This window comes from Candoia aspera, chromosome 4 (genome assembly GCF_035149785.1).
Source record: "Candoia aspera isolate rCanAsp1 chromosome 4, rCanAsp1.hap2, whole genome shotgun sequence".
NCBI lineage: Eukaryota > Metazoa > Chordata > Lepidosauria > Squamata > Boidae > Candoia > Candoia aspera.
Window position 1 is genome coordinate 36701870 of NC_086156.1, and position 15203 is coordinate 36717072.

The following is a 15203-nucleotide window of genomic DNA, read 5'->3' on the forward strand; positions in this document are numbered from 1 at the left end:
ATAAAATTATTTTATGATAATTACAAAACATTTTAAAAGTAGAATTTTAAAAGTTTTAAAAGAAAAAAAGCAATGGCAGATCGGCATGCCACCAAAATTCATTTTATGTTAGGCACCACTGATATTTGTTGGGAAGGTTGATGCACACTCTGAGATCATATTCCTGGCTTTGGGTAGGCTATTTGATGCACTTTAGATTGATCATTTTTATCATATCTTCATTCTGTTTGGTATGATTTCAAATATTTAGTCTATTTAGATGTTCCACATCTCTTATTCTCTCAAGTGTACCATATTGTCATTTCAAATATTCTTTTGGATCTCTGCATGGTTTTACTGTTGAGCATTACTTCCATGAATTTCGATGAGCATTCCTTCTATGAGTTTCTGTCAAGATGATTATTGTTCTACAAATGATGTGCTTAATATTAAAGCGTAAAGAAGAGCGCAAAAATATTTCTTGAAATAGTAATGCCATTATCTTAATTTTATTGTAACACTAGTATATTACCAATCAAGGTATGAAAATATATATTCTTGGGGGGTGGGAATGGAAACACATTTTGTCTGTCAACCCTGTTTATCAACTGAGTTTATTACTTTCTTATGCTGTCTCTCTATTCTCACTCTTCCCTTAATAATCTAATGTGGAGACCACTGATAAGGGCTGAATAATGGGTAGAAATACATTTTATATTCTTTGCTCCAATAGCAAATTCTTTTCCATTTGGGAGAAATGTAAGGAAAAATGCCTAAATCCCATCCAGTAATTTCTACTCATTTTCATTGACAGTAATTTCTAAGCCATTAAGGGAAGTTTTGCTTTTTTTAAAAAAAGTCAGGAAAAGTACCATGATACTATAGTTCATTCAGAATATGGCAGACTATAAGAATTATATTAAAAAAAAATCTGTGTCTATAAATGGAATATATTATCTGTTAAAAAGCTGCAGCCTTTGTCTTTTGAATCTTTTGTTCCCATGTAGTACACAATTACTTACTAATCTTAACAGTAATTTAGGAAGCCAGAACTATTGCACTCATGTTTTCTTGATTGCCATTCTGTATTGTGTATACTTAGTCTATTTACATGCTTCTTGATTAAAGTAAATTTGTACTCTAGGCTTAGGGGATTGTAATTATGCTCATTTTACCTGTGTTCTCTGACACTAGGGTATCCATTAAAAAGTCATACTGTTCTTTAATTCTGTAGTTGTGACAGCTATTAATGTTTTTGCATGTGTGAGACTGAGAGTGAGTTGGGCGCTGTGATAAAGCAAACTCAATTATATGTTATTTATTTACAATATATGATTTATGTTCCATCTTTATCTTTTACAGCTCAAGGTGTCGTACATGATGCTCCCTCCTCCTTTCCCCACTACAAAAACTCTGTGAGTTGGGCTGAGAGTAACAGGCCCAAAGTCATCCGGGCAGCCTCCTTGCTTAAAGGAGGACTCAAACTCACTAGACATCTTCACCACACCAAACTGGCTGTCTATAATAGATATATTTTTAATATATGGCCACTATTTCTCCAAAGGCTGATGATGATGATATTTTTATCCTGCCTTTTTTATACATTTTGGTCAACCCAAGACGGTAAACACACCTAATACTCCTATCTCCTGTTTTCCACACAACAATAACACTGTGAGGTGGGTTGGGCTGAAAGGGAGTGACTGGCCCAAGGTCACCCAGCCAGCTTTCATGCCTAAGGCAGAACCAGAACTCTTAGTCTCCTGGTTTCTAGGCCAGCACCTTGACCACTAGACCAGACTGGCTCTCAGTTAATATGTTGGCATGCATAGTATTAAATTGTGATATACATAGAACTGGTTTATAGTGACTAGCTCAAAGTTACTCAAGGCCTGGGAAAAGTGAAATGGAGTTCTCAATGATTCATATTGCTTCTCTATCTTGTTTCCATATTTGCTCTCGGAAAAGGTCAAGAAATTACTCCTTTTTTACCTCTTGTTACTTCTCTGTCTTATTTGCAGCTTGCTAAGAAACCCTATTTTCCAGTTCCATTACTAGAAGTCATTTTTACTCTTGAGAAGATTATAGTTATTCTTCTTCATTATATTACCATTTCAGGACATTATATCAGTAGCTTTAGGCACATTTCACCTGGTTTAGCTTCCAGGGAGATATTTCTGGGTTGATTATCCATGTACAATATCTCCACGGATATCCATGTACAAAAAATGATCTGTTGTTTTTTTTAATGGATTGTGTGAATCAAGTTGTTTTTGAATCCTAGCGCCCTCATAGATAGATTTTCTCCATGACAACCTATCCCTAACCTAATCTTTCAGGTCTTCCAATAGTGCACTCATTGCCACTGTAACTGGGTCCATCCACCTTGCTGCAGGTTGTCCCCTTCTCTTTCCTTCCACCTTTCCCAGCATTAGAGCCTTTTCCAGGGAGTTAGGTCTTTGTATAATGTGTCTGAAGTAGGATAATTTGAGTCTTGTCATTTGTGCCTGTAGCGAGAACTCTGGGTTGACTTGTTCAATGGTCCATTGGTTTGTTTTCTTGGCTGTCCATGGTATTCTCAGGAGTCTTCTTCAACACCAGAGTTCAAAGGCGTTAATACTCTTCCTATCCTGCTTCTTCAAAGTCTAACTTTCACTCATAAAGCTTCACAGGGAATACCATGGCTTGCACAATTTGTAGGTATAGACACATCAGGCATTTGAGTATCTTTTCCAAGGCCTTCATGGCTGCTTTACTAAGTGCTAGTCTGAGGTGTATCTCTTGACTGCTGGTTCCTTACTGTTGATGGTTGATCCTAAAAGGCAGAAGCTATCCACCACTTTGATACCTTCATTTCCAATTCTAAGACTGGGTGTGGTACCTGTTGTCATTAGTTTGGTCTTCTTTATTTTATTTTATTTTATTTATTTTTAGTCCCTTTTTTTCACTCTGCTCCTTAACTTTTATAGAGCAGATCCTTTGCATTTTCAGCTTTCAGGGTACTGTCATCAGTATAATGCAATTTATTGATGTTTCTTCCTCTAATTTTAAAACCACGCACATCTTCTTCCAATCCAGCTTCCCTTAATATATATTCAGCACATACTGTAAGTTGAATAAATAAGGGGATCATACAGCTTTGTCTCACTCCTCTGCCAATCTGGAGCCAGTCTCTTTTGCCATGTTCTGTCCATACTGTGGCTTCCTGACCCGTATATAGGTTTCTCAGGAGAAAAATGAGATGTTCTAGGATTCCCATTTCTCTGAGCACTGCTGAAGTTGCTGCGCTGAATACCTGAAGACTTTGGGGCCCAATTCAGTGTGCTAATGATAACCTACATATACCTACAGAACTGAATTATATCAGGCATCACCTTGCCATGGTTGAATTTGCCTATCCAGTAACAACATTGTGAGAAGGCCTTTTTAGAGTCTATATTTTTTGTGAGATAAAGGAGGACATGGATCAAGAGGTAGGGGTTCTGTCTTACAGCCCCTGTATTTTGGAACTCCTTATCTCTGGAGATTCAAGCATATCCTTCCATCCTGATATTTTGTAAATCTGTTAAAATAACAGTATTCCTTTGTCCTTTAAAAAGGATTGAATACTTATGCTTGCTATCTGGGGATATTTCTATTACCTGTATGTCTGTCTTTATGCTTTTATTCTGTATTTTAACTCTGTTGTAGACCGTCTCTGTTGGACAGATCTCAGAAATGGTGAAATTGATAAGTGGATTTCCAAGTAAATGATTCAGCATTGGGAGGGAATAAAACAAAATTGTGTGATGTCCCCCCTGCTGATGGTCACTCATGCCTTGGTCACCTCCCAGCTGGAGTACTGCAACATGTTGTACATGGGGCTCTCCTTGAAATCCATCTGGAAGTTCCAATTGGTCCATAATGCAGCAGCACAGATAGTTATGGGTGCATCTCATTATGCCCATGTAACACTCCACAATCTGTACTGGCTCCCAATAGCCTTCTGGGAGCAGTTTAAGGTGCTGGTGATTAGCTTTAAAGCACTACATGGCATAGCACTGGGTTATTTGAGGAACTGCCTTCTCCCAAGAACATCTGCACACCCCACACACTCCACAGAAAGGACATGCTCCAGGTTCCTTCTTTTAAGTCTTGTCATCTTATGGCACCTAGGAAGTATGCCTTTTCTGGGGTTGCTCCTGCTCCCTGGAACAATCTCCCCTCCCGATATAGGACCTTCCCCAACTCTCCTTGCCTTTAAGAAAGTGCTTAGGACCTGGCTCTTCCCCCTTGTATTAGGAGTCATCTGAGTGGGAGTCCCCCTTGAGACTGTTTGATTGAGTGCTTGCTTGCCATTTTACATTTCACATTTTAGAATTTGTATTCATATATTGTTTGTTGTTAGTTTTCCATGTTTTGTTCTTCTTTTGATTTATCGTGTGTTTACGTTGTATGCTGCCCAGAGTTACACAGTTGGGTGGCCTTTTAAATCCTGAAATAAATTGAGTGAGTAATGGCTAGATGAAAAAGAGAGGTGAGATGTTTAAAGAGTATCTGGAAGCTACAGCTGGTGCAAAATGCAGCCGCGCAGGTGATCTTGGGTTTCCCAAGATCAGCACATGTCACCCCTTTTGTCATGAGTACTGATGGCGAGCAGGAGGGGGTCTCTATCCAGGGGGGGAAACGCATGCGTAGTACTGAGGAATTAAGCAGCCATTCAAAGAGACACAGATCAGACCCGCCTTAACTTTTGGGGTTTATCTGTCTGGGTTTTTCCCACGCTTCTTCAGTTTGTTAGGATTTTCTGTCTTATGTAGCAGTAATAAACACTAGAGACCTATTCCTCTCTCAGCATGATTCCTGACTGTTAGGACACCTTTGCTCCGTGAGCTGCATTGGTTGCCAGTATGCTTCTGGGTCCAATTCAAGGTGTTGGTTATCACCTTTAAAGCCCTATATGGCACGGGTCCAGGTTACCTAAGGGACCGTCTCCTCCCCATCACATCAACCCGTCCCACCCGGTCATGCAGAGAGGGCATGCTACAGACCCCGTCTGCAAGAGAATTCCAGCTGGCGGGGTCCAGGAGGTGGGCCTTCTCTGCAATAGCCCCTACCCTTTGGAATATCCTTCCCCCAGAAGTGAGATTGGCTCCTCCCTCCTGGGAAACAGCTAAAGAGCTGGTTCTGTAATTATGCCTGGGGCGGGAGAGAGAGTAGCCATTCCTGGGGATGGTTAGTTTCTTAGAAGGACCCTGCTCTGCTTGCAAATCATAAAGAACTTCCAGCCATCGAGGTTTTTATTATATTTATTTTATTGTGTATTATAGTGTTTTACAGTTTTATATTTTTATTTATGTTTTATTGTAAACTGCCCAGAGTCCATTTTGGGAGATGGGCGGTGATAAATTTGATTGATTAATAAATAAATAAATAAATAAACAACAACAACAAAAAAGTATATAAAGTGGTGTATAGACATGGGGGAAGCAAAGAGATTTGCAAGATGAGAGCTGTATGGACAGGTATACTGAATTATGTTGGGATAAATTAGATTGAGCTCTATTCTTATTTTTTATTTTATGCATTTAATTTCATTGGTTATTTCTTGCTCGCTTTCTGAGCTTTCCGTAATATTTTATCCAAGAAAGGAATAGTGTGATTGGTATATCTGTATGCCCAAAATTCAGAAGCAAATACCAAGCAATATAAAAATGATTTCCCGTCTACCTTCAGCAGAAACAAAGGACATATTGTATATAAACTATCAGATAGGCATAACAGAATTTCTCCCAGGTGCTGAAAAAAAATTTTACTCTGCATCTTCGTGTGATATCATATAACTGCCCAGGCAGTTGTGACCCTTGGCCTATCATATATGGGTTGCCATCTAGTGGTCATCTGGATAGTGGCATTTCCTTCTCCCTCTTCACTTGTCATAAGGACCTGCAACGACATGGAGAGAATCCTCCATCCCTCTTCTAACCAACTATGCTTTCTTATCAATAAGTCTCCAGTTTTGGGGTGAGAAAATAAAGGGTACTTTTCCAGATATATTAATGATTAGAGGTAAAGTTCCCAAAAATTGGCAATATGTTAAATAAGTTTTGGGGTTATATAATATGGTAATCTGTGGAATCGTAGATTCAAAACAAATGCCTTAGATACAGTATGTATAAACTATAATATCTCATAGGACTATTGCATATATGGCAGAAAATGCCTTAGGCCTTAATCCCATATTCATTTTCTTGGAAATAAATCCCACAGATCTTTGAAGAATTACCAGGTAAATTTACATAAGATTAGGCTACACATCTGTAATTTTTTATATACCTTCTGTCTTTTTGTGTATGAATGAAGAAGAGTGGATTACTCTTCTATAATCTTGAGACATATAGAAATGTTTCCGTGCCATGGAATTTAACATTTTCCCTCTTCTCTATTTCCAGGATGGTACAAAACAAAAAAAAGAACGGAAAAAGACAGTCTCATTTAGCAGCATGCCTACTGAGAAGAAGATAAGTAGTGCAAGTGACTGTATTAATGCTATGGTTGAAGGCTCAGAACTCAGAAAAGTTCGATCCAACTCTAGGATATACCATCGGTATTTTCTTTTAGATGCTGATATGCAATCATTACGATGGGAACCTTCAAAGAAGGATTCTGAAAAAGCAAAGATCGACATCAAATCCGTCAAAGAAGTGAGAATAGGGAAAAATACGGACATTTTTCGTAGCAATGGAATTTCTGAACAAATTTCAGAAGACTGTGCATTTTCTATTATTTATGGAGACAATTATGAATCTCTAGATCTTGTTGCAAACTCTGCAGATGTTGCAAATATTTGGGTTACTGGTCTAAGATACTTGATATCTTATGGAAAACATACATTGGATATGCTAGAAAGTAGGCAAGATAAAATGCGGACCTCATGGGTTTCCCAAATGTTTAGTGAAACAGATATAGATCATTTGGGGAGGATATCCTTGTGCAGAGCTGTACAGTTTATAAAAAATTTAAATCCTGGTTTAAAAACAAATAAAATTGAATTAAAATTCAAAGAGCTGCAGCGATCAAAAGACAGACCTGATACAGAAATCACAAAGCAAGAATTTATTGAAGTTTTCCATGAGCTTTGCACTCGTCCTGAGATCTATTTCTTACTAGTTCAGTTTTCTAGCAATAAAGAATTCCTTGACGCCAAGGATCTTATGATGTTTTTAGAAGCAGAGCAGGGTATGGCTCATGTCACTGAAGAGATCAGCCTTGGTATTATTCACAAATATGAACCATCTAAAGAGGGACAAGAAAGAGGCTGGCTTTCCATAGATGGTTTTACAAATTATCTTACTTCCCCAGAATGTCATATATTTGATCCAGTACATAAAAAAGTGTGCCAGGACATGAACCAGCCTTTATCTCACTATTTCATAAACTCTTCTCATAACACATACTTGATAGAGGACCAGTTTCGAGGCCCATCTGATATCACAGGTTATATTCGTGCTCTAAAAATGGGATGCCGCAGTGTTGAGTTGGATGTGTGGGATGGTCCTGATAATGAACCTGTAATTTATACAGGTCACACAATGACTTCACAAATAGTCTTCCGCAGTTCAATTGACATAATTAACAAATACGCATTTTTCGCTTCGGAATATCCTCTTATTTTGTGCTTGGAAAATCATTGTTCTCTCAAGCAACAGAATGTGATGGTCCAGCATATGAAGAAAATACTGGGGGATCAACTGTATATGAGACCTCCAAATATAGAGGAATCTTATCTGCCATCTCCTGAATATCTTAAAGGAAAAATATTAATTAAAGCCAAGAAGCTATCTTCTAATTGCTCTGGGCTAGAGGGAGATGTTACAGATGAAGATGAAGGCGCAGAAATGTCACAGAGAATGGGAAAGGAGGGGGGAGAACCACAGAATGTTGTCCCAGTGAAACGGTTTCAGCTTTGTAAAGAACTATCAGAACTGGTAAGCATATGTAAATCGGTTCAGTTCAAAGATTTTCAGGTTTCATTTCAGCTTCAGAAGTACTGGGAAGTTTGCTCCTTTAATGAAGTGCTTGCTACCAAATACGCCAATGAAAATCCTGGAGACTTTGTGAATTATAACAAACGCTTTCTTGCAAGAGTTTTTCCTAGCCCTATGAGGATTGATTCTAGTAATATGAACCCACAGGATTTCTGGAAATGTGGCTGTCAAATTGTGGCAATGAACTTTCAGACACCTGGATTAATGATGGACCTCAATATTGGCTGGTTTCGACAAAATGGGAATTGTGGCTATGTGCTACGGCCTGCTATCATGCGGGAGGAAGTATCTTTCTTTAGTGCAAATACAAAGGACACAGTGCCTGGTGTTTCACCTCAGCTCCTTCATGTCAAGATTATTAGTGGGCAACATTTTCCAAAGCCAAAAGGTTCAGGTGCCAAAGGGGATGTAGTAGATCCTTATGTCTATGTAGAAATCCATGGGATTCCAGCAGACTGTGCAGAACAAAGGACAAAAACTGTCCACCAAAATGGAGACAATCCTATTTTTGATGAGAGTTTTGAATTTCAGATTAACCTACCTGAACTTGCTATGGTACGCTTTGTTGTGTTAGATGATGATTACATTGGGGATGAATTTATTGGGCAGTACACAATTCCCTTTGAATGTTTACAACCAGGTTATCGGCATGTTCCGCTTCAGTCTTTAACAGGAGAGGCTCTAGCACATGCTTTCTTGTTTGTCCATGTTGCTATTACTAATCGAAGAGGTGGAGGAAAACCTCATAAACGGGGTCTTTCTGTCAGAAAAAGCAAGAAATCCAGAGAATATGCTTGTATGAGGACTTTGTGGATTAAAAGTATTGATGAAGTATTCAAGAACGCTCTTCAGCCAATACGGGATGCCACAGATTTGAGGGAAAACATGCAGGTATGATTTTCTATATACTTTCATAGACAGTTAAGATTGATGTAATGAGTATATATTTTTGTAATATATAAAATGAGTAAGTTGGTAACTTAAATGGTAAGTTTGGGCAACTTAAAGGGTACTAATTAACAATGTTTCTAGTTAAGAACAGCCTCATTTTGGAAGCTTTATGTTGCTGTTGAATAGCATCATGTTCTAGCAACTCTTCCACAAATGACTGCGACTGGAGGAGAAAAGTTGGTGGGGACAGGATCAAAAAGTTAGCTGGGCCTGGACAGGGGATATATGCTTGAACATCAGACCCCAAGAAAAAAATAGTACACTTAAGAATAAATGTTAAAATAACATGTTAACAGTTTTTTAAATGGTGCTATGTGCTTAAAATCACCCTGCCAATTTTTGGCATTGTAGTGAGAAAAGTGCTCTACATGTTATAGAAGGAAATCACAGTGGTTGCACATTCTCCTGTGAGCTGTCAGTTTCCTCCTCCTGTGTATTTGGAATCATTATCATGTTAAACAAAACCAGATTTTGTGCTGTAAGCTGTTTTTTCTTGAATAATCTTCCAAATGAATTGAATATAGATCTGTACATAAAATGACCAGTATAGGTACTACTTTACATATGCCTGTTTAGAGCTAAATGTATTGCATGTGGTATGTGATCTTGCATATCTTTTTCATAAATACAACTCAACATGTTGTGTTGTAGCCTTCTCTGTGTAAGGGAAGGAACAAGACCTGCCGTAATATAATATTTACCAGTGCTTTACCTCTGGAAATTTTCAGTCTTTTTAAATGGAGAACTGACAGCAAGTCTTCCCCTGCCTCATCTTTTCCTATTGTTAAAAAATCTTTGGAATAGCACCTTAATGGTCAGTGCTATTAAAAAGTACCAATATTTTTAAAAGGTTTTTGCACTGAATTTTGAATAAATTAATTGAATTTAGGTTCCATTGAAATAATACAGAAAACATAATCATGATTTTGTATATGCAGTTTACTTAATTGTGAATCCAGAATTTAAAAAGAATATTAGATAATTAGATAATACTAAATTAAGATAATAGTATTTTGTAAACTGTTTAGGTGTTACCTGATGAAGTTCCTTGATAGGCTTTGAGATAAACACCTAATTCAAGAGCTTTGATGAGTTCTAGTTTAACATATAAAAGAAAATTAAATATGGGGCATTTTTTTTCATTTTAAGATAGAATATTTTAATGAGGGTATATTGCCTCTTTAGTCAATAGCACTTATGTAAACTTGGAATACATAACAGGGAGAACAAGTTTTTAATAGTAATTTAACATTCAGTCAATTATTAAATGTCAGTCCTTCAGAATAAAAATCGTTGTCAGATAGTATCCTCGGGCAATTTTCCAAAAGAAAACTGACACAGGCAATTAAAATAGCTGATGAACCCAAACACTGTAAACTTACGTCAATCAAGTAAATGAACCTATTTTCTTATGTCAGCAGTCTGTTTAGTACAGTAATTTCAACGATAAAATGATGGATTGTTTTTCTTTAAACGCTTCTTTATTAAATGGCACTTGTCTATTTTTAGCAATGATTTTCAAGGTATAGATTTAGATTGCTGAATCTAAATAGTACTGTGTGGATCGTTTTCCTTCCTTTGCTTGCCACTCTTCTTGCATTTGCATCATTGCATTATCTTGCTTTTTTACCCATCTTCCCATCTATCTATATGAAATGCCTGGAAAAATTAGGAAGTATGTGTGGTGGAAAATTACTAAGTATGAGTGTTTTTTTTTAAGTTCATTTATTCAGGAATAACAATCATTATAGTCACTTCTGCCTCTAATTGGTTTAACTACTAAAGGGATTAATCAGAGATTGAAGTGGAGCTGAGATTCAACAGTTGGGAAAGATCAAAAACATTTATCTCACATCTTTTTCATGGCAAAATAAGTAATTGTTGACATATATTTTTTAAAAAACCTCTGTAATTAAGTGAATGACCCACAGTTATTTAAACCTCCAGTGGTAAGAAGGTTGCATGACAAATATTGTAAAGGTTCAACATAGAATGTTTTGAAATGGAGAGCATGATGTGAAATCACAACAACATGGATAACTTCAGCACTTCCCCTGCATGAGAAAGGAAGCAGTTCTTGCCAGTTGTAAGTGAAAAGTGGAGTTAATTTCCCATAGTAGAATTTTAAAATTTATTTGCATATTGAGCATTTGTTATAAATGGCTGCAAATATATATAGCTCTTTGCTTGCTTAGGAAAAGTGCTTTCTTCAGGGCCTATATGTGTATTGCTTAATGGTTTACCTGCTGTAACTACTACATTATAAAATGGTTTTGATGTCTATTAGATTGTACAGTATAACTTGAAGAATTATTAAAATTATTGACCAGTAAAATATCACTTCACCCTTTTTTCTCTCTCTCTCCCAAACAGAATGCAGTAGTTTCATTCAAAGAACTGTGCGGCCTTGCTCCTGTAGCAAATCTCATACAGTGTATTCTGGCAGTGTCTAGCTGCTTAGTGAAATCTGATAATACACCCTTGGTGGTAGTAAATCTCAGTGATCAGTATCCCACAATGGAATTGCAAGGGATTGTTCCAGAGGTTCTGAAAAAAATTATCACAGCATATGAAACCGTGAGTAATCTTTCATGTTTTTCTCTGTTTGAAACCGTTCTGTTTATATAAATATCTCTATATAGATTTACATACATATAAATCTACTCTTCTGCAACTCTCTTCTTACTCTGTCTCTTCCCTCCCCCATCTGCTGCTTGGAAAATTACCATGGATAGTAACATAGTTTCTGGAGATTAATTAGGGTTACCAGATCTGTGCTGCAAACATACAGAGGCACAAAAATGTCTCTTTGCTGCCATCTATGGTTACCTGGATTCTTGCTGCACATGTCTGGTAGTTTGAGATTAGCATAATAACTATGGTTTATGCAAAGAAATAATTGTAATTAAAGAAAATTTATTGGATACATACTTGTATATCTCCTGCCATTGCCGTTGTTTTATGATTTAGCAATTTTGTTATGTAAGTATGTATATTACTAAGATTGTATATAGCTTGTTAGCTCAGTGAAAAAAAAATGGAAAATTAATTTGTCTTTAAGATTTAATGTTTTATGACTAGGTTCTGAACTATAAACCACATTCTGTATTGAAATTTGTGACTAACCGTAAAGTTGAGTTCCATTTCTGGTAACTATTTTTGCAGGCTAGAATATCTTTTCCATGTTTTAGAAAAGCCTTTTTAAAGCTTATACAATCTAAATTAATTGAAATGCAAATATAATGCACATGGTAGAGATAGTGATGATGATGATTTTACAATAATGACTTTTTAAAATAGTTGCTTTTTAAATTATGCAGCCTTCAAATAGACTGTGAAGACTGAATTGTATTTAAACCATATTCACTGAAACCATGTGCCTTAAATTAGCGTGGTTTAAGCATAAATCAAATCTAGCTCTGAATGTGACCAAACCTAAATTTAATCTTAGGACTGTTATCTAGCATATCGGGGAATATGCTTTCCCAAGCTTTGCTTCCTTCTCAGTCAGTTACACACAACTGCCATTTCTTGTAAAAAGGTAAAATTTGGAGCACTGCAGAAGTTGTATAAGCTAAAAAATGAGCATAAGGATCTTCTCCCAACTTTTCATACTTGTACATTTGTGGGCTCTGTGTGACTGTGGCAGGTTCTGTACTTCAGTATGATGCAGGCCAATGTTTCTCAACCTTGACAACTTTAAGATGTGTGGACTTCAACTCCCAGAATTCTAACATGCCCATCTTCTAAAAAAATATAATGGGAATCACAAACAGCATTCATTACTATGAGCTTGGTGGTAGGGCCTTGCAAATAATTAAAGTATGCAAACAAATCACATCCTGGTTTTTGCTTTGAATTTTCCTTAGAAATTTCACTTTTTGGGAGGAGTAGAAACGTAAACCAGTGCATGTTACAGTAGATCCAAATTTATTTATTTAATTTTTTGTCCCACCTTTATTATTTTTATAAATAGCTCAAGGTGGCGAACATACCAAATATTCCTTCTTCCTCCTCTTTTCTCCACAACAACCCTGTGAGGGAGGTTGGGCAGACACAGAGTGACTGACCCAAGGTCACCCAGCCAGCTTCCATGCCTAAGGAGGAACTAGAACTCTCAGTCTCCTGGTTTCTAGCCCGGCACCTTAGCCACTAGGCCAAACTGGCTGTCTTTCCAGTTTTAGGGACAGGTAGAGAATCTGAAAATGCCTTTTGCAAAGTTTTACAAGGAAGAATCATCGTTGAAAGTTATTTCTTAACTTAATGTTAAAGCTGTTTCATAACTTTCTTGTAGATTTCTTTTGTAGGAGAAAGCATAATGTGTAAGGAGTCTGTCAAGCGGAAGTGGTTTCATAACAGCCAGCTGTACACAAGAAATTTGCCTATTTCATATCTCTTTAAGAGTGGTGATCATAATGTAATTTTAGACCAAATTATGTTCAGATTGAAATCTTATACAAGAATAAGGGGCCCTAAATTGAGAGAGAGAGAGAGATTAATCGTATGGCATAGCAGTTTGGTGTTCGTGCTGCTTTTTTTCTTGCTGGAAATCCTTGTGAGGTCCAGCAGCCAGATGTGTAGACTATTTAGCCATGACAAGTCACGTTGCCCAGGGTGCACCACGAGGAGGCTAGTCTACATTGCAGCAAGTTGGACTGAGAGAGAACAACTGGCCCAAGGTTACCCAGCTGGCTTTCATGCCTAAGGCGGGACTAGAACTCAGACTCCTGGTTTCTAGCCCAGAACCTTAACCACTAGACCAAACTGGCTCTCCCTTTGATATGTTGTGTTTTTAATTCAACGAAGTTTTTCATACATAATAAGATCAAAACTGATTTTGATACAGTTACATGTAGAACTTTAAAAGCAACTGTTGATAAATACATTCCTTGATTTATATAGTTTCATTTTAAATATGGCTCATGATTAGCACAGATATTTCCAGAAGTAAAATAGCTCCCAAGTTAGTTCATCTTGGTGATTTAATATTGAACATTTGTTTGTCAGAAATACCACTCTGTAAAAATGAAATATTGATTGCACCAGATAAAGTGAGCATCAGATGTACCACAACTTTGAAAAGGGAGTAACTAGAGAACTCAATTATAAAAACCTTTAAGAGTTTTTAAGTAAAACAACAATAAAATGAAAAATCACATTACAGTAATTATAAAAAAAATACTGCAGGTGATTAAGCCATAATAGAATGAAAATGTATGCTGAATTATAGATGAAAAGTATGATTATTACAGAACTAGTGTCAAGTGAGCATTTTTAGTTAATTAAAATGTCCCTGGATAGTATGGTGCTACATTGCATTACATTACGTTATTTCTCCATAGGGAGATTAACAGTGGTAGAATTGGTCTTACAAATTTAGTTTTTGCATTACAAACAGTTGGATTTGCATTGGGGTATTTTATTTATTTGTTAGATTTCTATCCTACGTTTCATATAACATATCAAGGTAGCATATGTAGTGCTCCCTACTGTTTGTCCCACTACAACAATCCTGTGAGGTAGATACAGAGATAAGGTATAGAGGAAAAATAGCATTCTTTAAATAATGATGAAGATCTTGATTTATACTTTAAAAATGAATATGATTTTTAGATTACAATTCTGGAATGAGCAAAAAATGAATTGTCAAGTGTAGAAAACTCATTTATAAACAGTGTGGAATTGAGATTATATTTTACTTAAAATCCAGAATAATATGCATATAATTTTGTGCTTGGTTTCTGCTAATGAAAAGTTCAGTACTAATTTTGGTTACTGATCAATCTACCTTGAGGGCCTTATAGATTCGAAAGTGAGATATAAATTAAAATATAGAAACAGAGTAATGTAGTGTTGGCATCTTCCCTGCAATCTATATTCATGCATTACCTTGAAAATTCATTAGCTTCCATTAAAAAAAATTACTACTGTAAGCCAGAGTACCTTTAGAAAATGTGGAAAGATTGTGTTTATACTTTGAGGTAAGGAAACGTGAATTTTACAAGAAAAGTAGTTTGTAACATATTCAATGAATTAGCTTATTGTAGTTTTCTCACTGCAGGATGGATGAGCTGCTTTAATTTGTTTTTTGTATTTTATATTTTTTTCTATAGCAATAGGAAAGCAGCAGCAAAATATGAAAGGAAAACTGTTTGCGTTTACTTTTCATTAGGACTGTGCATGCTTCAAAAAAGTGCTTTGGTTCTCATATGAGTTGTGTACATTTCTGCTATTTGCTGAAGTGCA

The 15203-nt window shown here is 36.5% G+C and overlaps 1 protein-coding gene across 3 annotated transcripts in view; it reads left to right on the plus strand.

The window, feature by feature from the left end:
* Positions 1 to 15203, plus strand: part of PLCL2 (phospholipase C like 2) — a 95004-nt gene that overhangs the window by 60197 nt on the left and 19604 nt on the right. For all 3 annotated transcript variants that reach the window (XM_063303855.1, XM_063303856.1, XM_063303857.1), the window contains 2 exons: positions 6411 to 8897; positions 11331 to 11534. In XM_063303855.1, coding sequence (XP_063159925.1) covers positions 6411 to 8897; positions 11331 to 11534 — 2691 coding nt within the window. The remainder of the gene's footprint in view (positions 1 to 6410; positions 8898 to 11330; positions 11535 to 15203) is intronic.